Source organism: Suricata suricatta, chromosome 14 (genome assembly GCF_006229205.1).
Source record: "Suricata suricatta isolate VVHF042 chromosome 14, meerkat_22Aug2017_6uvM2_HiC, whole genome shotgun sequence".
NCBI lineage: Eukaryota > Metazoa > Chordata > Mammalia > Carnivora > Herpestidae > Suricata > Suricata suricatta.
Window position 1 is genome coordinate 67,450,253 of NC_043713.1, and position 25,829 is coordinate 67,476,081.

General features: G+C 47.9%; 2 protein-coding genes across 6 annotated transcripts in view; both read right to left on the minus strand.

The window, feature by feature from the left end:
- The window catches only part of THOC5 (THO complex 5), a 29,646-nt gene extending 23,923 nt beyond the window's left edge, over positions 1-5,723 (minus strand). For 2 of the 5 annotated variants that reach the window (XM_029922082.1, XM_029922077.1), the window contains exons 1-5: positions 5,462-5,626; positions 3,793-3,924; positions 1,898-2,041; positions 748-861; positions 547-644 (exon numbers count right to left, since the gene is read on the minus strand). In XM_029922082.1, the coding sequence (XP_029777942.1) occupies positions 547-644; positions 748-861; positions 1,898-2,041; positions 3,793-3,888 (452 nt within the window). In that variant the 5' untranslated portion in view covers positions 3,889-3,924; positions 5,462-5,626. Of the gene's footprint in view, positions 1-546; positions 645-747; positions 862-1,897; positions 2,042-3,792; positions 3,925-5,119; positions 5,139-5,461 lie in introns of those variants that run through there. The other 3 variants (XM_029922078.1, XM_029922079.1, XM_029922081.1) reach the window with 3 other exon arrangements.
- Positions 5,724-6,506: 783 nt separating this feature from the next.
- Positions 6,507-22,598, minus strand: NIPSNAP1 (nipsnap homolog 1). Its single transcript, XM_029922626.1, has 10 exons — positions 22,470-22,598; positions 15,537-15,664; positions 15,293-15,338; positions 14,953-15,047; positions 11,376-11,446; positions 11,089-11,229; positions 10,740-10,771; positions 10,332-10,426; positions 9,113-9,196; positions 6,507-7,652 (listed from the first exon to the last, which is right to left on the minus strand). The coding sequence occupies exons 1-10, from the start codon at positions 22,559-22,561 to the stop codon at positions 7,588-7,590; spliced, it is 849 nt and encodes a 282-aa protein (XP_029778486.1). The 5' UTR covers positions 22,562-22,598; the 3' UTR covers positions 6,507-7,587.
- Positions 22,599-25,829: the final 3,231 nt, after the last annotated feature.

Below are 25,829 nucleotides of genomic sequence, written 5' to 3' on the forward strand. Positions count from 1 at the left end.
AATATGTTCCCTTCTCTCCTTCTGTCTACTCTTTCCTCCTCCTCATCTCTCAGCTTGGATTTGCCAAGAGGCATTACATTTTTAAATGGACATTAACAAACTATAGTTTGTTCACCTGAGGACAACTAAGTGGCAAGAAATTCAGGTTCCAAATAAAATTCATTTGCAAAAATAAATGGCTGGAACTTTAGAGAGGAAAAGTGGGCCAAATGGTTAAAAGGATTTGACTGGAAGGGAGTTACTCCCATGCAAGGTGCTCAGGAATCAAACTGGTAACATAAAGGCTCCTGCTGGAGAAAGATAATTGTATTTGACCAGGTACAGAGCTCAAAACTTGAAAAAGTCAGATAGGCTTCTAAGGTTCTTTGTGCAGCTTGAAAACATAGCTTCCAATTTCCCCAAAGTGATCCATTCACTCTTGTCCTAGATCCTGCAGTCTCTAAGCTCATCTGATTTCTTTTTAAGGAGACTAGCTCATGCCGAGCTATGTAGGAAAAAGCAGTTACCAATAGACAATTTTGCCAAAGTTTGTTCTCCAAAACTCACTTAAACTCCAGACATTTGGTGATCTCTTTCTGCAGGTGCATCACCTCATACAACAGGTTCTGGAGCTGCAGGTGATAGGCATCTACTTTCTGCTTGGCCTGAAAGGAAGACAAGGTCAGAGGTGAGTGGGGCAAGTCAGGTCAAGCAGAGCAGCAAACTCAGGGAAGAGGGAGGAAGAGGATTACACCTCTCAATTCCTACCTCATGCGTCTGATCTCTTCCTTTCTTCAACCTGATATGGGCTAATCGATTAAGCTTCTTTAGAGTCATGAAATGCACACAGCTCTGGATCCTCCGGTCTTCTATCTCGACTGCCTGCAGGCAAAGAAAACTGGTGAAGACCTTGACAACAGGAGCTGACTCAGCTTCCTTTGGCTCCTCTCTGCTGACCAATTTCCATCCAGGGCCAAAAACAGACACTGGAAGGAGCTCAGAACCAAGACAAGTGTCAATGGAAAATGGAGCAAGTATAGCCAATTCACAATTAATATCTGTCCCAGGCACCTGGGTGGTTGAGTCGGTTGAGTGTCTGACTTTTGATCTTGGCTCAGGTCATGATCTCACACATGGTTCATGGGACCAAGCCCCACATTGGGCTCTATGCTGACAGAGTGGAGCCTGCTTGGGATTCTCTCTCTCCCTGTCTCTCTTTGCCTCTCCTCCACTATCTCTTTCAAAATAAACTTTAAATAAATATTAAAAAGTAAAACCAATTAATATCTGTCCCTGTATACTGTCTACAGAGATCCCAACAATAGCAACATCCTGCCATACAATTTGATCTCATGAATAACATTACAGAATAACTTAAACGAACACACCAGAATTATAGCTGGAAAACTTGGCAACAGCAAAATATGATGTAATAATCATAACAATAGCGGCCAGGATAAGCACAAGTGAGAATCTTGGGAATACATGAGTTTTGTTTCTAGTCACACTGTTTAGTTTCCTTGCCTCAAAGTCTGGTTCGTAAATTTAATACTAGTAGTTTCATTTTTGGTCTCTATAATATATCTGTACATATCTATCCTTAAAACAGCAAAAGTATTTACACATATCATCATTTCCCAACCTGGCAAAATACCTAGCATGTAATAAATATTAGTTGAACTGTCAAATTATAGTTAGGAGAAAAATTAATTATCCTGTACTTTTGTTACTCCATTGGGTGGTGATGAAATATTCTAATAAATTAATAAGCCCATCTCTGGAGCCCCCAGACTCCAACTACCTGATCATGGCTAGGCCAGAAGACCAAGATCAGGAAGGACTCTGGTGGGTGCAAAACAAGTCCATCCGTGCAAACCCATCAGGTTCATGTCTGCCCCAAACCACTCCCACTCCTTACCACATCCTTGCCTCCTCGGCTCTTCAGGTCCTGGATCTCGGCCATGAGCCTCTGCAACTCTTGGCATGTGTACTTGTACAGCTCATAGTCTCTGCCAGGGTCCCGCAGGTCCACCTCAGCCTCCTCGCTGTAGTATTTACCTTCCTGTGGAGGCAAGGACACATGCCTTGGGTGGGGAATAAAAGTCTCCCAGTTGGGACCAGGGATGCTTGGCTGAAATCAGTAACAATGAAACCCCAAGTCAGGTCTCTAAAAAAAATCTGGTCCTCAAGGTGCACCTGGCTGGCTCGGTCAGTAGAGCATGCGACTCTTAGTATCAGGGTTGTGAGTTTGAACCCCCATGTTGGGTGTGGAGATTACTTAAAAATAAAATCTTAAGAAAAAAAAATCTGGTCCTCAAATCAAATGTTTTCCTTTTCTCAAAATGGAAAAGAATCCATCTTTTTTTCTAATTATAAAGTAATGCATGCTTGGTGTCAGAGACTCAGAATACAGTGAGGAGTATCAAAAACAAAATGAAAAGATGCCTGTATTCTCACCTCCAAACCTGAAATAACTATTTTTAATACTGTGGATAAACATAAATTTTATTTTTAAACAAAACGGAATCACACTGTCCATGCTATTTAATGCAGTTTCTCATCCTAATAAATCAAATATCCATCAAAATGGCTGTGTGATAATCCACTAGATAGATGAACCAGAATTCATTTAACCAAATTCCTACTGATGGTGTTTAGATGGTCAAATCAAGCTTTAGCAGAGACTAAAATATCATAATTGGTCACCCAGCCTTTGGAGTAAATGGATCACATCTCTTGAAGAGAGTTAGCTAATGATGCTGTATCACATATTTGAAAGTGACTAAGACAGTAAGTCGTAAAAATTTTCACAAGGAAAAAAACTAACTATACATGGTTAACTAGACTTTTGCAGTGGTCATTTTACAATATATAAGATATCAAATCATTATACACCTTAAATTAATATGATGTATGTCAATTATATCTCAATAAAAAACAATTAATGCCTGCAAAATGGATAAAGTTCTTTCTTAATCTAGATTTCCTAAATCTGAGAAAAACATCGTTTTCTACTTAAATTCAAGCTCTTATGTTTCTCTAATCCAGTTTAAAACAAAAAGTAACCAATCAACCAATCAAAATAATTAGGTCATAAATTAGCTTGACAGGGGCATCTGGGTGGCTCAATCAATTAAGCGCCTGACTCTGATTTCAGCTCAGGTCATGATCTCTTGGTTCCTGGGATTGAGCCCCCAGCTCAAAGGGCAGAGCCTACTTGGCATTTTCTCTCCTCTGCCTCTCTCTGCCTCCCCCCAACTCACACTCACTCTCACACATACACATACACATACACACACACACACACACACACACACACACACACACGTGCTCTCCCGCTCTCAAAATAAATAAATAAACTTAAAAAAATTAGCTTGAGAGATTTAAAGACTGAGAAGTAGTAAAAGAAAAAAACCTGTTGACCACATGAATTCTTAGGCCACAGAAGAGATTCTGTGGGGATGTTCTGGTACTTTCTCAGTAGCTGACCAGGAATGTCACACCTCCAGTTTCTGCAAATACTGGCTTCTGACGATTAGGAAACTTGGGAGACACACACCACACTAAAAGGTATTGTCTGTTCAGGCACGATTCATGTCTGATACAGACTGGCTGGTTCTTGAAATGCTGCGGCTAAACTGAATGTCGGTCAATACTCAGGTTTTATGGAACCAGGAGAATTCCAGGCACCTGGTCAAGCACAGGCCACCTGGGAGGTCGTCACTGTGACCCTCAGCTGCTGCAAAGCCATAGCCAGGCGCTTGGCCACAAAGTGGAATTTCTCAGCAGTATGGCAGCACTGGCAGATCTCACCTGTTCAGTGTCAGAACGGTTACGCTTGCCTTCAGATGGAGCTCCGTCACTTCGGATCACTTTGGGCTTCCGTTTCTTGCTTGATTCGGATGACATGGTTGTTTGGTAAGGTCAGGAGGAGATGGTAGAGACCTGTCAAAAGGAGAAAACTTCTGTGATTTTCCAGAGTTGGAATTGGGAGATTTTCCTGGAGTCAGAATACTGAAATCTAACTCTTGGTCATGGCCACTTATAACCCTGGTAACTCAAAAAAAGATCACTCAACCCTCCAAAGCTTCAGTTTAATCTTCTGGGTAAAAAAGGGATTCATCCCTCAACCTGTCCAAAATTCATCTTCTCCACCTCTTTTAAAGGTTCCAAAACCACATCACTGACTAAGCGCCTAAGCTTAGCATATATATACCCATTCCCAATACTATCGATTGATCACTGCATGCTAACCTGAACTAAGTTCTTTATGGGTATATCCTCATTTGATCCTTATAACAAACCTTTCACATAAGAACAAGTACCATTTTATAGATGAGAACACTGAGGCTCAGAAAGGCGAGTGAGCTGCCCAACATTACATGGCTAGTATGCTAAAGCTTGTTTCCATCTGACGCCACATCAGTGCTCTTAACAACTACATTATTGTAACAGCAATGTGTCTTACTACTGTCTCATCTGGCAATGCCATCAACTCTCTGGTTGACCCTAAAATTTAAAAGAATAGAACCTACACTTCATGGGGCTCTAGGGTCACAAGGCATCCTCCCTCTCTGCTACCTCTCCGGGTTGTCACCACAGCCCCCTGAGGTGGGCAGCACTATCCCCCTTACCCCAACAAATTTGCCACCAGCATTTACCAAAGGAGCCAGTGGCTCATGGTAGTGAGTCAGAGAAGCCCTGAGCTGGAGTCTGCACTCTATTTAACGGTTATGAGTCCTGAGACAAGTCACTTCACTGTTTTCTGAGCCTGTTTCCTCATAGGCCCAGGTTATGAAATGAGAATAACAGTCCCTACCTTAGGGGTGTTGGGGACATTGACACAGGAGGCATTCGCTGGGGAAGGTGATGAAGATGACCTAGGAGAGGGACTGTACATGGCACATGGGTGATGTGAAATAATGTTGAACACCTAAGGAGGTCAGTCCCTTTTCAAATTCTTTATAGAAACTTCTGATTGCTTCAAGAACATCTCATTTCCCCAATTTGTCTCTAGCATTTGTGAACATCAATGTTCCTTTGTTAGCAAAGGGACTCTTGTCTCAGAGCCTTAGACTATGAAGTCTAGCCAGAATTAACAATCTGTTTTCATGTTAAATATATTAATTTTTATCATTACCTTCTACATACTACAAGTCTTCATTTATGGGAGACAACAGACATTTTCTCCTGAACGCAATTTAGAAGAAAAGTAAAAAGAAGTACTTTGAGAAGTAAAAACTCGATTAAAAGCCTTTAGCAAGCAGTCTTAAACGGTAAACTGGGCAAAACTCAAAAAGGTGGGATGCGAAAGGCTGAAATGTAAGAAATCCTGCCTCGGCTACACAGTAAAGAGAGCCTGGCACACGTCAGCACACAATAAATGGGAGCTGTTATCACCACCACCATGGACACCGACGTCGTCGTCGTCACCCAGAGGCTGCATAGTGGGGCCCGACGCTGCTGCAGCCAACATTTTCACCTGAAGAGACTGGGCATGCGGTGCCGAGCGGCCGAGGACCCCGAAGAATGAGCACCGAGAACCTGGGTCGCATTCCAGCCTGGGTACGCCCTCCGGGAGGTCCGCACCTGGATACCGGGGCGCCCTACCCCGCCCCTCCGACCAGCATCACTGTCCCGGTCCCGTCCTCACCGCGTGCAGCCCAGAACGCGTCCCGGCTAGCGAGCCACTTCCGGCGGCGGAAAGAGGCCTTCCCGGGCACCATAGAGAAACGGAAGGAAAGAGCGGCCTACCGGAAGCGAGGCGTGGAGGCCGGAAGCGAAGCGCGGAGGACTTGGCGGGTCACTGGCTCACGGCGCAAGCAACTAATGGGTGGCGCAGACGCTATCGTGCTTGGGACCAGTGTTGGCAGGGCGGGTCCCCGCCGCCAACACCTCCACGCTGTTTTCCAAAACCAGGAAACTGAGGCTGTATATCCCAGAGCCTAAAGCAGCAGCCCCCAACTAGTACATGCTTTGCCTCCTACTAGTTGAGTGAATGAGTTCGTTGTAGGTCCAAGATAATACGAAAGCATAGTAGTGCCAAGATTTGAAACTGTGGATTTGCCTCCATAACCTGGATTCTTAACCACTGTCACGTTCACCCAAACATCCCACACTAGTGAGAGCAGCAAGCCAGAGAACACATTCATTCTCTGACACTTTTTTCCCCAAGGGCGCATCAGTAGTTCCCTCACTTCACGCGTGGCTCGTCTACTAATGCAGCATTTGACCATTTCAAGTGTTTTCTGTCGCTGGTATAACTTATATGGACAGGGTTCAGGACTTTTGGTGTAAATCCTATTGATCTGGAGATAGAAACACTGATGTCCTGAATGCCTGATGAAGGGCAGTCCCTTCTGCCACGGGGTGGGGACAGGGGTGGGGGGTGAGGCCCTCCCTGAGTGTAACTTAGGGAACAGAGTACCGTGGGCAGGGGGGCATAAATCAGCCAGATGGAACTAGAAAACTGGCCCTGCCCCTAGCACCTGTCAAAGTTCCTTGAAGATGAAAAAAAGACACCATGGTTTATAGTAAATATTTAATTGGTTCCATCAGTGACTCCAGTGTAAGTTTTCCTGAAAGAGAGACTGAATCAGGCTACCTAGAGGTTCATGAGGTGTGGGGATCACTGAAGTCGCTGACCCCACTCCACGTCCCCAGTGGCCCAGTAGAATGAGGGTTGGGCTAATAGAATATGAAGAGAGAAAAGGCATTGCAGGGTGAGGGAAATACAAGCCCTGGCCCACTCCTTTAGCCTGCAGTAGTGAAAAGGGGGAGGAGACTCTCCTTACACAGCAGAGCTGGAGCTACCCAGTCAAGCTCTCAATCTCATTACATAGGGAGAAAGAGATGAGCCTCTTTCTAACTGCCTTGTATTAGGAACCCCTTCCCAGGTGTCCTTATATAACCTCTGTTCTATCGTTCTGATTCTGTATTCCAAATTCTGCAATTCAAATCCAAGTTCTGAATTCTATGTTCTACCTTCTAGGTTCATGTTCCATTCCATGACTCAGATCCTTCCCAGCTCCATCCCTTTTCCCAGCCTTTCTGAATGGAATATGTAGGACCTCACATTGATTTTGCTAACTTTAGGGTTTTCCCCTTTACTTCTTGAGGCAATTTTAGGCTTTTCCCTGACAGGAGGGACTTGGCTCAGACTATCCAGCAAGTGGGTGGCCCAGTAGAGACCAGGGAATTCCAGAGAGCCAGGTCTGGTCTGACCTCCTCCCTCCCCAACCCACCTCTAACCCCTGGACACACTACCTTTTGTCCAAGTAAAGCTAAACTGAGGGCTCCCATGGTGATAACTAGGACTGATGGCCTTGAGATAAGGAATCTTAGGAGGCTATGTGAGAAGACATGAAAGGTTGCTGTTCTTCATCAGAAAAACTAAAAACTGCTTCCAGCACAGGGGAAGGGGTGGGAAGAGCCTGGGCAGAGTGGCAAGTTCTCAGAACCCTGTCATCCTTCAGCTTCCCCTTGTCTGAGCTTAGCACAAACCCCCAAAGTCCTCCCAGATCCAAGAGAAAACCAAGACAGCAGGACTGGGATCTCCTCTGTCCATTGGCTGCCCTGAGGCAGAAGGGGAAGAAGGCAGCGGCAGCATCACTGGAGAGGTGAGATCTTCAAAGGGATCATGATCCGAGACTCCATGTGTCGCACCAGTGGGACTGCGGAGAGAGAGGCAGAGGTCACAGAAGGGGCAGAGGCAAGCCAACCCCCAAAACTGGACTTTGAAGGGGGAGGAGGCTTGGGATGCTGAGACGGAGAAAGCCCCACTGCCTTCCTGGAATGGAGAGCACCTAGTTGTGGGATCAGAGGGGACTTGGGTGGTGCTGAGATGTAACATTTTGGAATTTTCATAATTATGTATTTATGTTCCTGTATAGGTGAGAGAATAAGGAGCAGAGCAAAAAGTGATTTTGGAGATATTGCTTAGGACAAAAGCTAGGTGTAGAAGTATAGGAATTTAAAGAAAAATATCAGGGGCGCCTGGGTGGCTCAGTCAGTTAAGGATCTGACTTTGGCTCAGATCATGATCTCATGGTTTGTGGGTTTGAGCCCTGCATTGGGCTCTGTGCTAACAGCTCAGAGCCTGGAGCCTGCTTCAGATTCTGTGCCTCCCTCCCTCTCTGCTTCTCCCCTGCTCATGCTCTGTCTCTCTCAGAAATAAACATTAAAAATTTTTTAAGAAAAATATTAAGAAAATAATTATTGCCATAGTATACCAGGAGGGTAAAAGCTATGAGGGTGTCCTCAAGTGGCTAAGGTTTGCAAAACACTGATTTGGTTCAACAGATTCATTTTACAGATGGGGAGGCTGCAGTCCACAGGAGGTCAGCCCAAGGTCACCTAGGGGGTCAGACTCCTCTTGCTCAGAGCTGTTCAAACTTTACCAGTTACCTCCAGTTGTTGTTAAAGTGCAGATTCTGATTCAGCGTGGGGGTTGAGATTTGGCATTTTTAACAAGCTTCCAGGAAATACTGATACTGTCATTCAGCACCACACTTTCAAGACTGAGGCTCCCACTAACTGCTTCAGGATATGCATTTTCACACCAGCTGGTAAGTGTGGATGCTTACTGTAAGTTCCTCAAAGTGTGTGTGGGGGGGAGAGACAGGCTTCTGTTCATTCTATGTCCCCCAGCTAGCCACCCGTTACAGTCCCTGGCACACAATCAACACCTGCTGACTTCAAGTGGTTCTCAGGGATCCCAGCAAGGTAGCAAACACGGAGAACAAAACCTTGCTCAAAAAAATTTGCACTTCCTCTGTACCAGTCTGGATGAAGCACTTTCCAGAAATTAGCTCCTAGAATATTTCATCCTGTACTCTGAGAGAGGCGCCATCACCATCACCATCTTGCAGATGAGCCCTCAGTGTGGTGAAGAACCATGCCTGAGGTCACTGTGCATTGGGACCACCTGTGTTGTCGTCCCCTATTGCACTCACCTAAATCACATGGAGTATGCCACCGAGATTGAAACCTACTCGCTGTCTTAAAGTAAACTTCCCAGCACTAGAGGTAATCAAGTGAGGCTTGATCTCCTTGCAGAGGGGATTACATCTCAGATTGGGCTCTTGGCAGATGACCTCCAAGGCTAGGCCGATGCCCGGGCGGGAGCACTTACCTGTATAGTAGACATTTTGATCCCAGCCCCTCTTCCTCCAGGCAGCATTTCGAGTCTCCTCCCGAGACTGTAGGTCTTTATAGGCTGTAGGAAAGGCATTGGCTCATTCCGTGGTCACAGAGGATCTGATTCTATACCTAGCACAGGGCCCTCCTCCCATTGCCCCAAACCCTCTCCTGCTGTCTCTCCCCAATGCCTCGGACCGTTACCACACACTGTCTGCTCTGACGATCTCGCCCAATTGTACATTTGTTGACAACATCCACCTTTCTATTTCCAGCCCAGAACTCTCCCTTGGGCTCTAGACCCATGTATGTGGTGCCCACTTGTGTCTCCCCTTGGATGTGCCAGCATCTCAAAGGCAACATTTCCAAGGACCAAAATTCCACTCCTGACTCCCTCAACCTGCCCTTCCTAGGGTGTCAGTAAGAGACACATAGCTGAAGCAGGAATCTGGAGTTCTCTCCCTGCCTCACCCCACAGACAGTTCATCCACAAAGCCCATTGGCCTCACCTCCAGACTATTGAATCTGTAGCCTCTTTAGCATCCTCACTGCCAGCACATTAGGCCAGGACACCATCCGGAACTCATCCGCCTAAACTAGTATAACCATCTCCTGATACCCCACTTCCTCTCTTGCTTCCCTACAAAGCACTCTCCAGCAAAGCTCATGGCAACCAGAGCAGTCATAGTGGAATACAGGTCAGGTCATGTCATGTGCTTAAATGCTGCAGCAGCCTCCCACTGCATTTAAAATAAATCCCAACTCGTCCCCACAGCCTGCAAGGCCCAGCCTGATCTGGTCTGCCCCTACCTCCTCACACCAATCACTATCTTCACACTGGACTCCTCTACACTCTTCAAAACCCTGAAGGTCTTTTCCCCACCACAGAGCCCTTGCACTTGCTGTCCCCCCTACTTAGAATGCCTCCCCTGGCAATTCACAAGTTGGCTCCTTCTCACCCTTTAGCTGAGGTAACATTTCACCTCCTCAGAGAGACCTTCTTTGTCTATCCAAACCATTCCTGTGTGTGTCTTCATTTCCCCCTGCATCTTTATTATTTGTAATAATCCAAAATGGTGTCTTTGTGTTAATTTATGTCTGAGATGGTGTCCCCCTCTGCTGAAACGTAGGCTGAAAAAGGGGCACTAATGTATCTGCATTGTCTATACAGAGTGACAATGGAGAAAGGGACCCCTGGAGGGTCCCCAGCCTACCCCAGAGATGGTGTACGACGTAGAGTTCTCCTATCTGCGAGAAGAAGCCGCCTACCGCCTCCTGGTTCTCTTGCCGGTACTTGATGGCCCGAGCCCTGGGGGCAGCAGAAGAGTGTGGAACAGGGGCCAGGGTGAGTGCAAAGGGCCCTCTGAGGTGTCCCCAGGCTGATTTCTCCTCAAGGAAGGAGCCTGAGGGTAGGACCTCCAGTTCTCAGAGATGATGGGGAAGGGAGTGACAGAGGAACAGCCGTGGGCTGGGTATTGTTAGGGGAGGGCTCACATCCTGGTTGGATCCTTTTGGATCCACAAGGAGCAGAGGATGCCAGGTGCCCTGCCATATGGCCCTGGGAAAGGTGGCATGCCAGGGAACTAGGCAGGAGCCCCCCAACCCCAGGCACTGCCACTCACCAGTTGTTCCCCCACTCGATCATAGTTCCTGGCTGAAAGAGAACCAGAGGAAAGAATGGAAATGAGCCCCATCTCAGATTCCTAAGGTCACAGCTGGGTGGAGAGGGGAATCTGTCATGTCTCTCCAGCCCCAGGGGTCACGTGGCCTCATTCAGGGGCCCAGACTCACACCTGGGTGTACATATGTGCCCATATGTGTACACACCTCTATTTTGAACCCACAAGGAGGGAGAGGCCAGAAGCCCCAGTCTGGGTGCTGGGGCACAGGACCCACCCACATTGATGTATCTGTAAGACACCACAGCAGGGAAGGTGGGAGACAGGCAGGGATCGGGTTGGGAGGAGGCACCTTGAGCTTATATGTCCTCAGCTCATAGATGTTGGGGCCTGCTCTGGGCTGTGGCTCGTTCCAGAAGCTGAACTCAAGGAGCATCTGGTTTCTCCTGGACAGCAGCATCTGGCTCCGCTCCTTTCGGAACTCCAGGTACTCCTGTGGGTGTGGCAGTCTGGGCATGGCGGCCCAGAAGAGCCCCCCACCCTAGCATTGTATCTCATGGGGTCACGGTAGCAGCCCCCAGCACGGGGCTAAGCCAGAACCCATATTCAGAGAGGTTTGTGGAGCAGATGCCGACATACCTTGTTGTTTTTGAGCTTGTTCATGCAGTCCATGAGGGCTGGGTAGCCGCCTGAGAATCGCCACAGGTGTACTGTTGGGGGGTGAGGAAAACGGGAGGTACAGGTCAGGGGGCTGCTTACTCTAAGGCTGGCTAAATGTGTATGAAACGGGGCAGTCTCCAGCTGGGTTCCCTTAGCATCAGGACTCTCTGAGTTCCTTTTGTCTTGGTAAGGGACAGTGCTAGACAGGGGATTACCCCAGACACAAGCCCAGGAGGCCTAGGTTTGAGCTCCAGGTCTGCCAGGTGGCCTTTGACCCCTCTAGCCCTTGATGTCCTCATCTTAAAAATCCGAATAATGTTTCCACCCAGCCTTCCTTAAATAGCACAAAAGGATCAGATGTATCCTTGTGCCCAAGGTACAATAGCATACCAGGCCTGTGTGCGACAGGCTGGACAAAAAGAGAGAGTAGGCCTGATGAGCTGAGATGGAACATTCTTAGACAGTGAATTAAAAAAAAAAAAAGAAGAAGAAAAGAAAAGAAAAGAAACCAAGGAACAGAACAGCATGCCCAGTATGCCAGCACATGTGTTTAGAGGTGGGAAGACATATCCAGAGATGCTGGTCTATGTTCCATCTCTCAATGGAGACCCAAGAGATCAGGACAGGAGATGTCCCTGGGGTAGAGAACTGAGGCCTGGGGATCGTGGGCGGAGGGAGGCTTGCCTTTTCACTGAAAACTCTTTGTACTGTTTGAATTCTTCCATCACAGCCCCTGTGCTGGGTCAAATAATGTCCCCTTCCCCCTATGTTCATGCCTACCCAGAACCTCAGAATAAGACCTTATTTGGAAATAGGGTCTTTGTAGATGTAATCAAGCTAAGATGCCGGCATACTGGTGGGCCTTAAGTTCAAAGACTGGTGTCTTCATACGAAGAGGAGACCTGGGCAAGAACAGAAAAAGGCACCATGTGAAGACAGAGGTACACAGGGAGAATGTTACGTGATAACAGAGGCAGAGACTGGAGTGATGCATCTACAAGCCAAGGAAAGCCAAGGATTTCCAGCAAAATCCAGAAGCTGGAAAAGGCAAGAAAAACCTTTAGAGAGAGTGTGGCCCTGCCAACACCTAGACCTCTGGGCTCTAGAACTTGAGAGAATAAATTTCTGTGTCTTAAGCCACCTATTAGTTGGCACTTTGTTACGACAGCCGTAGGAAACTACTACACCTTCGAATAATAAAGGTGGCAGAGGAAAAAAGGAAACAGTCTTGTCACCCTCGGGAGCATGGCTGAAGCTGAAGGAGGAAGGTCTCCAAAGGGAGACTAGAGCTGAGGGCAGTTGGCCGACCAGCGGGTTGGAGGCTGAGACTTTTGTTCTCTCCCCTCCCAGCCTGTCCCTTACCTGCTTTCTGACTCTATCTGTACCTTGATTTTCCTATCTGCAAAATGGTCTGACCTGAGAGTTTAAAGGCCTCTTTCCCAAGGGAAACAGCAAAAATACTGTATAGATGGAAACCTCCCAAGCCCAGGAATGCTGACCAGTAGAAGAGGGATAAATTTTTTTAATGTTTTTTTTTTTAATTTATTTTTGAGAGACAGAGAGAGACAGTGCAAGCAGGGGAGGGTCAGAGAGAGAGGGAGACACCGAATCTGAAGCAGGCTCTAGGCTCTGAGCTAGCTGTTAGCACAGAGCCCGACGAGGGGCTCAAACCCACGAACTGTGAGATCATGACCGGAGCCAAAGCTGGATGCTTAACCGACTGAGCCACCCAGGTGCCCCTAGAAGAGGGATAAAGATCATACTGGGGACCAACAAGAAAAGTTACAGGAAAGGAATCCTAGGCCCATGAGAAGAAAGTTTTCTAACAATTATAGTAGTCCCTCTAGAGGATAGGTCAACGGTTCTTCTACATTCATGAAAATGTAGATTCTTGAGCCCTACTTCTAGAGGATGGCTGCTCCCCAGCTGATTCTACACAAGGGATGACACCTCAAGATACACAAAATTTAGGACATGCTTTAAAAGGTCAGGATTCCATCCCTCAAAGTTCATTTCCCAACTAGCAAATAATTAAGAGAATTCAAGGACTATAGCAAGAGCTGATTAAGTTGTACCTAAAATGGGAAAACTTTTGGGTATGAAACTGAAGACAGTTTGCTTTTCTCTTATCCACCTAGCAATGTGTCAATGTCTGTTACAGAAACAGAATAAATGATTAAGGGAATCTGTCTGCAAGACACAATTTTTTCTTTAAGACACAATTATCAAGGCTGTGGAAGGATGAGAAATAGGTTTGCTTATTAGAGCGAGAGCTACCCATTACTGGCAGTGTTCAAGGGAAGCTTAGAGGACCCTTTATCAGGGCTGTTGCAGAAGAGCTCCCTGTGCTGTAGAGTCTAAATTAGCATGTCCAAAAGGACTTTTTACTACAATAGAAATGTCCTATGGGTGTGCTGTCTAACACAGTAGCCACAAGCCACATGGGTCTATCAGTGGACACTTGAAAGATGCTACTGTGATTGAGGAACTGAATTTTTCCTTTTCTTTAATTTTAACTAATTAAATATTGTAACATTGATTCATTTTTGAGAGACAAAGAGAGATCACAATTGGGAGAGTGGCAGAGAGAGAGGGAGACACAGACACAGGATCTGAGGCAGGCTCCAGGCTCTGAGCTGTCAGCACAGAACCTGATGTGGCATATGAACCCATGAACCATGAGATCATGACCCGAGCCACCAGGTGCCCCTAATTTTAACTAATTTAAATTTAAATAGCTGTATGTGGTTAGTGGCTACTGACCTGACAGCGTGGTCTAAATACCAAGGACCCTTTGAGGGAATGAGAGGCTGTGAGTTAAGTTCACATGCACCAGCCTAGCCACTGGTGCCAAGAGCAAGGTAGGTCTGTGGGGGGTGGGATAGGGCATGCTGTGGGGACCCCTGGGAGGCTGTAAGGAACCAGATCAAACAAAGGCCTCTGTGAATTCCATAAATATATGCTGCACATAGGAGATTCAGTGGTAAAGAGAGACAGGAACCCCTCTGTCCCAGAACTCACCATCTATATGGGCAAACAAACAAGTACAATATGGGGTGCATGATTAGGGCTGTGAAGAGGGAAGCCGGGAGGTGCCTGAGTGGAGGGGCTCAGTGAAGGCCTCTAAAAGGAGGTGAGGTCTATACCCAAACAAAAGATGAGCAGAGGAGCGAGCCAGGTAAAGTGAGCAAGGGAAAAAGAACGCTTCAGGCAGAAAAGAAATAGCAGGAATGAGAGTCTGGACGTGGAGGGTGAAATGGTGAATCTGAAGAACCGCAAGAAGTCCTGGGTGGGAGAGCACGGTAAGCAAAGCAAAGAGGATGTGGCAAGATGAGGCCTGAAACTGGGCAAGGAAGGGAGGAAGGGTCACAGAGCCTCGTGGGCCACCCTGAGGGCAGACAGGAGCCACAACAGGTATCTGAACAGTGGAGTGAGCTGAGGAAGACTGCATTAGGAAAGATCCCTCTGGGTGCCACTGTGGAGGGTGGCCAGGCATGAAAGATACCAGAGACCTGGCACCTGGGCGGCAGTGGTACTGGGGAGGTGGGCACCTCACCTGCCTGGTCCTGCTCCCCGTACCATGTGTTCCAGTTGCCCACGAGCGAGCAGGGGTAGTCCTCATCCAGGTGCAGCTTGGGCAGCACAGCCTCCCTGGGGTGGAGAGGAGGGGGACAGAGAGAGGGAGGAGGGCTCATACCAGCGGCCAGGGTTCCAACTCAGGCCCTCAGGGCTGAGCCTCAGTCTCCCCATCTCTAAGATACAGAAGCTGGACAATACGTCCTTAGGACTTCTGGCTCTGAAATTTACATCTCGTAGATTGCTGCAAGGAGAATGGGGCTGGAATGGAGTCTCCAACCCAAGCAGGGAGGGATGAGCAGATGGAGGAGGATGCTCACGTCAGGCTGTTGTAGGCATCCAGACACTCGGGCTTCACATTGTGAACTGCAACAGAGGAGAGAAAATGGGAGGTGAAGCAGGGTGTGTGTGTGTCTGTGGGGAACTGGGGTGGGGGGACATCCCATAGGGCCAGGGCTCCCAGGATAGCTCAGGATGTCCCAGCCCCTCTCATGTCCCAGCTGAAGCCTCGCAGGCCCCCAGAGGCCCTGGGAGAACTGGCGGGCTGGCTCAGCAGCCACTCACACTGGATCTTGTAGAGGTTGCTTGTTTCCTTTTTGGACAGGAGGGTGGAGTGGGCATCCTTCCGGGGATCCACCTTGTGCACAAAGAGGGAGCGGAACCAGCTACCTTCATTGTCCTTGGAATAGAAGCTGCAGGACAGAGGAGTTCAGGGGGGAAGCTGGCTCTTCCATCTGCCCAGATATCCTGCTCCCCCATCCCTCCAATATCCTGATGAACCCCCATTTCTAGGAATGGAGCCATAGAATCCAGATGCAGCTCCAGGGTTTAAAATGTCACTGGAGGGGCGCCTGGGTGGCTCAGTCGGTTGGGCCTCCGACTTCGGCTCAGGTCAGATCTCATGTTCGTGGGTTCGAGCCCCGTGTCGGGCACTGTGCTGGCAGCTAGCTCAGAGCCTGGAGCCTGCTTCCAGTCCTGTGTCTCCTTCTCTCTCTGCCCCTCCCCCTCTATGCTCTGTCTCTCTCTGTATCAAAAATAAAACATTAAAAAAAAAAAGGCACTGGAGTCAGCTGACCAGACCTAGTCCCTTTTACAGAGGTCATGGCTGCCCACTTTGTTTCTTAAAGCTTTGCAAAGCCTCCGGAGGCCAGGGAAAGCAGCCCCCCTTCCCACATCTCTCCTCCCTCCCTCCACTTTTCCCCTTCCAAGAGGCTCCTTGGGGCACACATCTGCTCTACTTGCCAAGGAGATCATCCCCAAAACCACCTTGCCTGATGTCCAAAACCCCTGACAGCCCAACCTATCTTGCCAGCCTTCTCTGCTCTCCCCTCCCCCAACCTCTGTACCAGACTCTCCGGATGTGCTCCTCCCTGAACTTACCAGGCTTTTACTCAGTGCTTTGTTTGCAATTTCTGTCCCCTCTGACGGAAGGCTACACTCATTGTGCTCCCCAGTACTCACACTACACTTGACCTTTGCCCCACCCCAGCCCCCACAAATGGAGAGCTAAAGGAAAAGATGCTTAGTCCTTGAGGAAGTCACAGTCCACTGGAAGAAACAAGCTTTGAAACATAATTATAGCCAGAGGTATCTGGGAGGGCCTAGGTGAGCAAGCCTCTGGCAGTCTGGTCAAACCCTCCAGGGGAGGTGATCCAACCAGTCTCTGAATCTCCAGGGCTGATCTGGTAGATAACAGCAGATAGAGAGGGTAAAAAGGCATTGCAAGGCAAGACTCATTCATTCATTGAGGCAACACTCACTTGACAATATCCACCTTGCGCCTGGCTCAGGTGCCTTGAAAATAAACAAATGGAGGAAGGAAGGAAGTACTTTGCTCAGAGCAGGGGACCTGCCACCTGGTCCTGCCATACCCTAACTATACATTCCCACACAAGGTCCCAGCAGGAGTGGGGCTTTTTTTTTTTTAGGTGGCCAAGGGCTAGCAATCTTTTTGCTAAACAGCAGTGGTAAAACTTGTAGTCAGGCCTGAAAAGCAGGTCTCCTGTTGGATGATTTCTAGCCATAGAGCTTGCCCTTAAGTGCCAGCAAATCTACTTTTTGGATCTTTTTCTGTGGCTAGAATAAATGTCTTGCAAGTCAAAGTATTATTTTTTTCTGAAATATGGAGCAGCCACTAAGACCCTGAAATTAAAAGAGTATCTTAAAGTCATAAACCATTTATATGAACACAGAGAAAGATAAGTGAGGATTTGTCCCAAACCTAATCCTGCTTACCTGGGAGAGGGGGGGAAGAAGATGGTTAAAAGTTTCCTTATTCTCTATAGCTTTTTGTGCTAAAAAATAAAGTTGTTTAAAGTGTTTCTGAATTCACAGCTTTTCTGTCATCATGCATGTATTTGTTTCATTAAACAAAAAACAAAAAGATGATTATCATCGGGGCGCCTGGGTAGCTCAGTCGGTTGAGTATCCAACTCTTGATTTCAACTCAGGTCATGATCTCATCTCGTGGTCATGAGATGGAACCATGTTCAGCTCTGTGCTGAGTGGAGCCTGCTTCACATTCTCTCTCTTCCTCTCTCTGCCCCTCCCCTGCTTGTGTGCATACTCTCAAAATAAACAAATAAACATTAAAAAAAGACAGTTATCATCAGATGGTCAGTGCAGTTCTGTGAAATTTGGGGACCAGAATAAGGGAGCTTCACTATAGGTACCTTAGCTGAGAACATCCTCTGTGTCAGGGATCTGTGATCAACTTGTCAGAAGCATGATCCTGCTGCATCTACATGATATTGATATAGTGTTGACACTATTCGTGTCCCCATTTCTGAGATGAGGAAATCGCCTGGGGGTTTGACTTGCCCAAGGTCACATGGTAAATCAGGGGTAGAGACAAGGCAAGAACCAACCCAGAGCTCTTTCTTCCAAAGTCAGCTCCCACCTCCAGTTTGAGTACTGACTTGGGGAGCATCAGGCAGAGACCGTGAAGAACCAGGTGTTTCAACAAAGCGACTGGCAGAGAGATCCGACCTTTGGTTTGAACAGAGAGGGGATGCTTCCCTTGGAAGGGGTGGTGGCAGGGAAAACAGTGGCTCCTACTCACTGTCAACCAAGACCTTTGCTCTAGGACTGGGCTTTGAGTAATTTATTAACATCAGTACTGACCAAGATAAACAACCAGGAGGCCAGCCCTTGGAGCTGTGTGCTAGGATGCTCTCCACTCCAGGGGAATAGCAGGGGAATCTAGGAGCTCTGATGGGCTCCCATCCCTTCCCCCAACTCTCTCACCTTGTATGCCTACAGGCCTCAGTTTCCCCGTCTGTCAAATGAGCAGACTAGAGCAGCCTACCTCTAGAGATCTTTTCTACAGGTAAAACCCAAGATGGGACCTGTCCAAGATCCTAGGACAGGGTCTGAACTCCAAGCCAGTATCCATAGGCTCACATTTTCAAGAATTCAAATTTCACTTTCTCAGTGAAGTCATGACATTCTCCTACCCCTGAACTCCCCAACTCCTCTCACTGGTTCTGTAGCTCCTTCTATCACATTATACCTTTTTTCCCCCCTTTGCTTATTATATGCCTTATTTATTGTCTGCCCCACTAGAAGCAGCCCCACATGGACAGGAATCTTGTCTGTTCCTTGTATCCCCACTGCCTGGAATGGTGCTGGGCACCTGGCATGTGCTCAGTCTGTGTCTGGGAAACAAATGAAGGAATGGGGGGACACAAAGACAGAGCTGATTGAAGATGATGAAAGCGGGAAGGTAGGAAATTAAAGGAACGGTGATTCAGAGTGTGGACACAGGGCTCAGGGTCCCTTTCCCTCCCCACCACTGCCAGCTGAATTAGTGCTTAAGAGCACGGGTTCTAGATGAATCCAGGTTCTAATCTCAGCTCAGCTTCATCTCTCTGAGCTTTACATTCCTTGTCTGTAAAATAGGGGCATTAGGATGGATCTTTCAGAGAAAGGGCCAGACAAGGAAGTGCAGCTAACATCACTGTTTCTACCAAACTTCCTAAGTGATCTCCCAGCTCCCATTCTCTCCCCATTTTTCCTAATCTGCTTATCCATCTTTGTAAAGCACCATTTGGGTGATGCTATTGTTCTGCTCTAAAGTCTTCTGTGGCTCCCCACTGTGCACCAAACAAAGGCTGGATGTCTCCACTTGGAATTCTAGCTCTCATGTACTTTGCCAAGCTTTCCACAGATCCAAGAGTCCCTATTCCAGTGGTTCTGAAACCCACAGCATTAATGATGTCACCTGAGAAATTCTCAGGCCCCATGCTAGACATACAGCAGCAAAAACTCTGGAGGTGGACCTAGCGATCTGGGTTTTAACAAGCCCACCAGGGGATTGTGATGCATGCTCAAATTTAAGGATCACTGTTCTAGAGCAGTCCTAATTTTTTTCCTCCCCCCACCCCCCATGTAATCTCAGAAATGCCAAAGATTCTGGTATCTAAACTATATTAAGAATGCCTCTTAGGCCTAGAAAAACACAATGCAGCTTTGTCTACTCTATGGAAGGGTCTGCCCCTGATGGACCAGTTTTAGCCCCTTCCATAAAAACACTTCTCTTATTTCCCCATGGGCCCTTTCATTCGTTTTCATAGAAGTATGTCTTATTTCCCCCGCCGCACCGAAAGCCACTACTAATGTGCTCCAACCCCCCACCCCCCTACCCCCCAGGGTACACAGCACAATGCTTTTGGCATGGGAGCTGCTCAACAAATATTTGTCTCAGATGAGAACTTTTCAGTAGATGTCACATGTGCACTCTCAACAGTGATCAACAATCTGACAACCCTGCAAAATGAAATTGCTCCAGAATGTTTTCTGGATTCATATGCTTGGAAGCTCAGCTCTGTGCACATTCTGAAACACTCTTGTGTTTTGAGTTGGCTGCTTTATTTATTTATTAATGTTTATTTATTTTTGAGAGAGAGAGAGAGAGAGAGAGAATGCATGCACAAGCAGGGGAGGGGCAGAGAGAGATGGAGATACAGGATCTGAAGCAGACTATAGGCTCTGAGCTGTCAGCACAGACCCCAATGCATGGCTTGAACTCAGGAATCATGAGATCATGACCTCAACCATCATGAGATCATGACCTCAGCCATGAGATCATTTACTGAGCCACCTAGGTACCCCTTAGTTGGCTGACTTTAGAAAGGACTATGTATCTGCTTGATTGCTCCAGAAGTGTATGTTTAGAAGACACACAAAAGAAGAGCTAAAAGAATTGAAGTTCGAGAGGTGCCTGGGTGGCTCAGTCAGTTAAGCGGCCAACTTCACCTCAGGTCATGATCTCATGGTTTGTGAGACTGAGACTCATGTTGGGCTCTCAGCGTGGAACCTGGTTTAGATCCTCTGTGCCCCTCTCTCTCTGCCCCTCCCCCACTTGTGTGCACATGCTCTCCCTCTCTCAAAAATAAATAAACATTTAAAAAATAAATAAAAGAACTGAAGTTCTGGAACACTTGGCTGGCTGAATCAATAGAGCATGTGACTCTTGATCTTGGGATAGTGAGCTCATGTCCCCCACGTTGAGCTTACTTAAGAACTAAAGTTCTGTTAACAAGATTACTGGTGCAGCAGTAGTAACAACTGCTGTTTATTGAGCAATTACTATGTGTTAATCCCCCTGATGTGTGTTGAGAAAAATGAAGCTCAAAGATGGTTAATTAATGGCCAAGAGGATTCTACTCCACATCCAACTGACTTCAAAGCCCACACTCTTATCTCCATTCCAGCAGCCCCCAAACCTCAGAGGTCAGAAAGGCTGCTATCTATCCCTCTAATGACTTTAGAGAGACAAGGGGTGGCCTTAAGGTCAACAGGAAGGATGTTCCCAGATATCTAAAGGGCATAGGTAACTGAAGAGCAGTCCCTCAGCGGCTTGGACTTGGGAAGTATTCATCCAAGAGCCTTCACAGCAAAGTTGCAAAATTGCCCAGCAGAGTTCATTATCGCCACTTTACAGAGAAGGAAACCAAGGTTCACAGAGGTTCAGGGCCCAGTCTAAGTCAGGAGCAGCAGGCTGCCTTATGTCCCATGCTGCTTTGCTCTTCTCTGGATATTTGCCACACAAATGGCGCTACCACCTACCAATTCCAGTACCCTGGGGAAGTGAGGTCACACTCCCAGCCTCGATTTCCTCCTCTGAAAAACAAGGAGCTGATAGAAGATGATCTCCCCAAGGCCATTTTCAGCCCTGATATTATGAAGAGTTCATGTAGAAATTGCTGGAACAAGGGCAATATCTGTTGCATGTTTACTAGGGGCTAGAAGCCTCACAAGCATGGCCTTTTTCACCCTCAACAACTCTATCAGACACATACTATTTTATCACCCCTATTTTGCAGATGAGAAATCTGAGAATTCAAGAGGCCAAAAGACTGACACCACTAAGAAGGCTGAGTTAGATATGCTGGTGCTAAACTCCAGGCTCTTTCCCTGATTCCAGCTTTCTCCCCAATTAGTGGGTAGTCAGGGTCGGGAAATGTGCTCAGCTCCTCTTTCCCAACGGTGCACGGGCCACACTGCACAGGGCTCTAAGATCTCATGGCAAGGTCTCACAGAACTCTGCAACTTCATGCCTAGGCTGCTGGGGTGGAGGGCCCCCTGCTTCTTTTCCACAGGTGGGGAGACAGGTATCTTCACTTCTTCAGCAATATGTTCTTGAGCACACACTGTCCTGAACTCTGTGCTAGGGGCTGGATTAACGGAAAAATAACATGACAGGCTAGTCAGGGAGAGAGATGAGTGTGTATAGAGGGTGATGAGGGGATGGGAAAAGTTCAGGACACTGGAGAAGCAGGAGGGAGGGGCTGCCCAGGGCCGTTCAGGGAGGCCAAGCCCTGCCTCAGTCCAGAGCAGGGAGGCTGAGAGCACTGCCAAGCCAGCCTCCCTCTCCCAGGAGGCCACCAGTTGTGGTGCAAAGAGCACTGACTGTCAGGAGACCTGGGTCCAGACCCAAAAACCACCTCCAGAGACCAGAGGGAGTGACCTTGGGCAACTCCCTTCCCAGGCCTCCTTTGCCCCACCTGTACTGTTCAAGATTGGGGAGCAAAGGGTCTGTGTCGCCAGGGCCCTTGGAGGTTCCCTATTGCTATACGGAACTCTTCCCCCCAGAACTTCTCCAAGGAGGAGTTGCCACTCCTAGAAGCCCTCAGTAGGTGTCATTTCACAATCACCTCAAAGGCCTAGAAAAAGAGCCACTCCTGTCCTCTGACCGGCACCCTCTCTCCAGGGCCCTGGGCATGTCCCTCTCATTCACTCCATCTTTCATTCTGTGCCCAGAACCAGGTATCCACCAGGACAAAGACCCTGCGCATACTTTTCCATCTCTCCCATTCTTTGTTGAGAGCTTTCCCCCAGGCCTACATCTTGCTCCCGCCTCTAACCCATATAGATTCCATCCCGGAGGCGGCTCGTTCCCCCGGAGGCGGCTCGTTCCCCGGACCAAGATCCTGCCGTCGCCCCGGCACCCCCTGCGCGCGCTAGACGCTCCCCCACCCCCGACCCGGTCCTCACCGCGTGGCAACCGCAAGGTCCCCGGCTCTGGGCTTCGGGCCCCCCAGCAACCGCTGCGCCGCTGCAGAGATGCTGCACAGGCGCGGAGCCATATTGGAGCGGCGCAGGTTGAAGGAAGCCCCCGCCCCGAACCCGGCGGCGGGGCGGGGCGTGAGTAAGCCCCGCCCCACGCGTAGCCCGCTTCCAACCCCAAACTGCCAGGTGGGCGTTGCCGCCCGGCATCCCCCAATTCCACAGAGGCAGAGCTGAAATTGAGAGTTTTTGTCTTCAGAGTCCCTGCAGCTCTGATATTGACTTGCTCTGTGACCTTGACCAAGGCCTTTGCCTACTCTGGGCCTCAGTGCCCACCTCGGCAAAATGGGAGCGTCGAACAACAATACTCGGGATTCTTAATTGGGCATTCAAGGATTAGTGGCAGAGGGTCGGTAGGACCCCTGAAATTGTGCGTTTTTCTGGAGAAGAGGGATCCACAGGCTATATTTAGCACATTTGTCGAAGGAGCAAACCCCTAACAATTGAAGACAATTGGACAAGGCTCTGAACCATGGGTACATTTTTTCTCCATCTCCTTTTCTATTTTCATCCTGTTTTACCAGCTCTGCCTGGGCATCCTAGAGACTCTCTTGCCTGCTTTCCAAACTAATCGCTTCTCATTCCACAATCCCCCAGGTCACAGACCTCAGCAGGAGCAGAGAACCTGCAGACCCCATGGGACATAGATATTTGCATGCACACCTCCCAAAAGAATATCCACCCACTGGCTGCAGACCAGTGGCTCCCTCCTGGTATACTTGGCAAGGGAGAGTGGAGGGCAGGTGTTAATTTTGTTAATCATTCAGCAAATACTGAGTCTACCTGGCTATTGCCTGTGCTAGCTCTGAAACACTGAAGGTAGACAGACCAACAAGCCCCCAGCCCTTTTTGGACTTGAGGTCTGGTAGGAAAGACAAAATCAAGTCAGCACTGACTTTGAGCCCCTTTAGGGAAGATGCCTTAGACTGCTCTCCTCTCATTTCTCCTGCACGATACATTAAATATTTACTGAATAAGTGACAAATACACACAAAAGTATTTTTGCCAATTACAATACAGACTATGAAGAAGTACAAGGAGCTCTGAGGACTTAAAATGGGTGGGGAAGAGAAAAAGAGAGGTCCTATATAGACTTGAGGGTCAGTGATGACTTCTATAAGAAATTGAGGCTTGCACTATCATTTTTTCCCCTGTGTTTTCTAACTGAACATGTATTATATGTGTGACTTATTTAAAAAGGAAATGATAGGGGCACCTGGGTGGCTGAGTTGGTTGGACATCTGACCCTTGATTTTGGCTCAGGTCATGATCCCAGGGTGGTACGATTGAGCCTTTCGTCAGGCTCTGTGCAAAGTGTGGAGCCTGCTTAAGATTCTCTCTCTCTCTTTCTCTGCCTCTCTCCCCTGCTTGCACGCATGCTCTTTCTAAAATATAAATAGATAGATAGATAGATAATAAAAAGGAAGCCATATCCTCATGATAAAAGGAAAACCTGGATCAAATGTTCATAAGTAGGCAGAACTATCCAAATAAGTGCACTGGAAATAACACTGCAGCCACTGCATTGTAGCTAAGGCAGAAAACTGTGAGCTAAGGCAGAAAGACTGCTCTTTGTGTTAAAAAAGAACAAAGAGAGGTGTCAGAGAAATAGCTGGGCCCAGTGGCTCCTTGGTGTTATCAGAGGGACCAAAAGGGAATAAGCTTCCTCTTCTGGAAGTTGGTGTGATCAGAGGCTCCCCAGTCATAGCCATTCAGGAAAAGCCCAGATGGGTAGATGGAGATGTCACTGGTGTCATGCCATCGAGCTGCCCTTCACTTAGGCTCTGAGTGTGGCAGACCTGGAGGGGCGGAAGTAACTGGCTCCACAGGCCCTCCCAGGAGGCCTGACTTTGGACCTAATCTTGAAAGGATAAGCAGGGAGTGTTTGCCAGGAGAAGCGAGCAGGGCAAAGGGAATCTTAGGCAGAGAAAGCAATGTGTGAATAGTATGTGAAAAGGCTGCCAGAAAGAAACAGGTTAGAGATTTTAGTACATGGGACGCCTGAGTGGCTCGCTCAGTTGAGCAACCAACTCTTGATTTCGACTCAGGTCATGATTTTTTTTTTTAATGTTTTATTTATTTTTGATACAGAGAGAGAGAGAGCATGAGATGGGGAGGGGCAGAGAGAGAAGGAGACACAGAACCGGAAGCAGGCTCCAGGCTATGAGCTGTCAGCACAGAGCCTGACGGGGGGCTCGAACCCACGAACGTGAGATCTGACCTGAGCCGAAGCCGGAGGCTTAACCGACTGAGCCACCCAGGCGCCCCAACTCAGGTCATGATCTTGTGATTGTGAAATCAAGTCCTGCATCAGGCTCCTCATTAAGTGTGGAGCTTGATTGAGATTCTCTCTCTCTATAAAATAAAAAAAATTTAGCGCAATCAAACATAATCAAAGGGTGGAGGTTATTTGGAAGCAGCTTCTCACTATAAGTATACTTATATACTTATAAGTATAAGGAATACTTCTCTAACAATGGAGTAGGCAGCCTTGGTGACCTGTCACTGAATTATGCCAACAGAAGCTGCAGAGCAACTCATTGGATATGTGGTAGAAGGCGTTTGGTAATAAAACCACAGGAAACCAGGACTCATGGACAGAGAGAGGCTGGCCCTCCTGGTCTAGGGTGAGAGTCTTCACCAAATTCTAGATGTTTCTGGCCCCCTCTGCTGGGGAGGAGGGAGGGCTGGCCTGCAGCCTCCTTACACTGGCTTGACACTTGTAAGAGTGTTTTCCCGTCTCCTTCCACTTAAGTGGGGCAAGAGGATGAAATTAGGTAGCTCCAGGAGCAGGCTCCCACCCCTGATCAGGAGAGATGGGAAATAGATCTCCCTTCCCATGTCATATGAACCACAGTGTGGCAGCTTACTGGAAGTACAGCTTTGAAACTCCAGCCCCACCCCAACCCTAGCTAGGGTAACCAACTCATTTCAGCTTCCCCCCTACACTTTCCCAGTTTTAGCACTGAAAGTCCTCCATTCAGAAAACCCCTCTCTCCCAGAGAAACCAGGAGATTTGATCATCCTACTTGTGGCCCTATCCCTCTCCTCACAACACATACCCACTGCATCCCAGAATCATTTCCTAGCTTAGCTAACTCCATTTACCCTGCTTGAATAAGTAGGGCACAGGGGACTCTTTGTGGCACTCAGTGACATACAATGCTGGTTAAATGAGCACCTATTAGAAATGGGTCCTTGTCCCATGGATGGTGCATTCTGGGCAGCAAACCAGAGAGATGCTGGATGACAGTTCTATAAAAAAGGAATTAGACCATTTCCAATTAC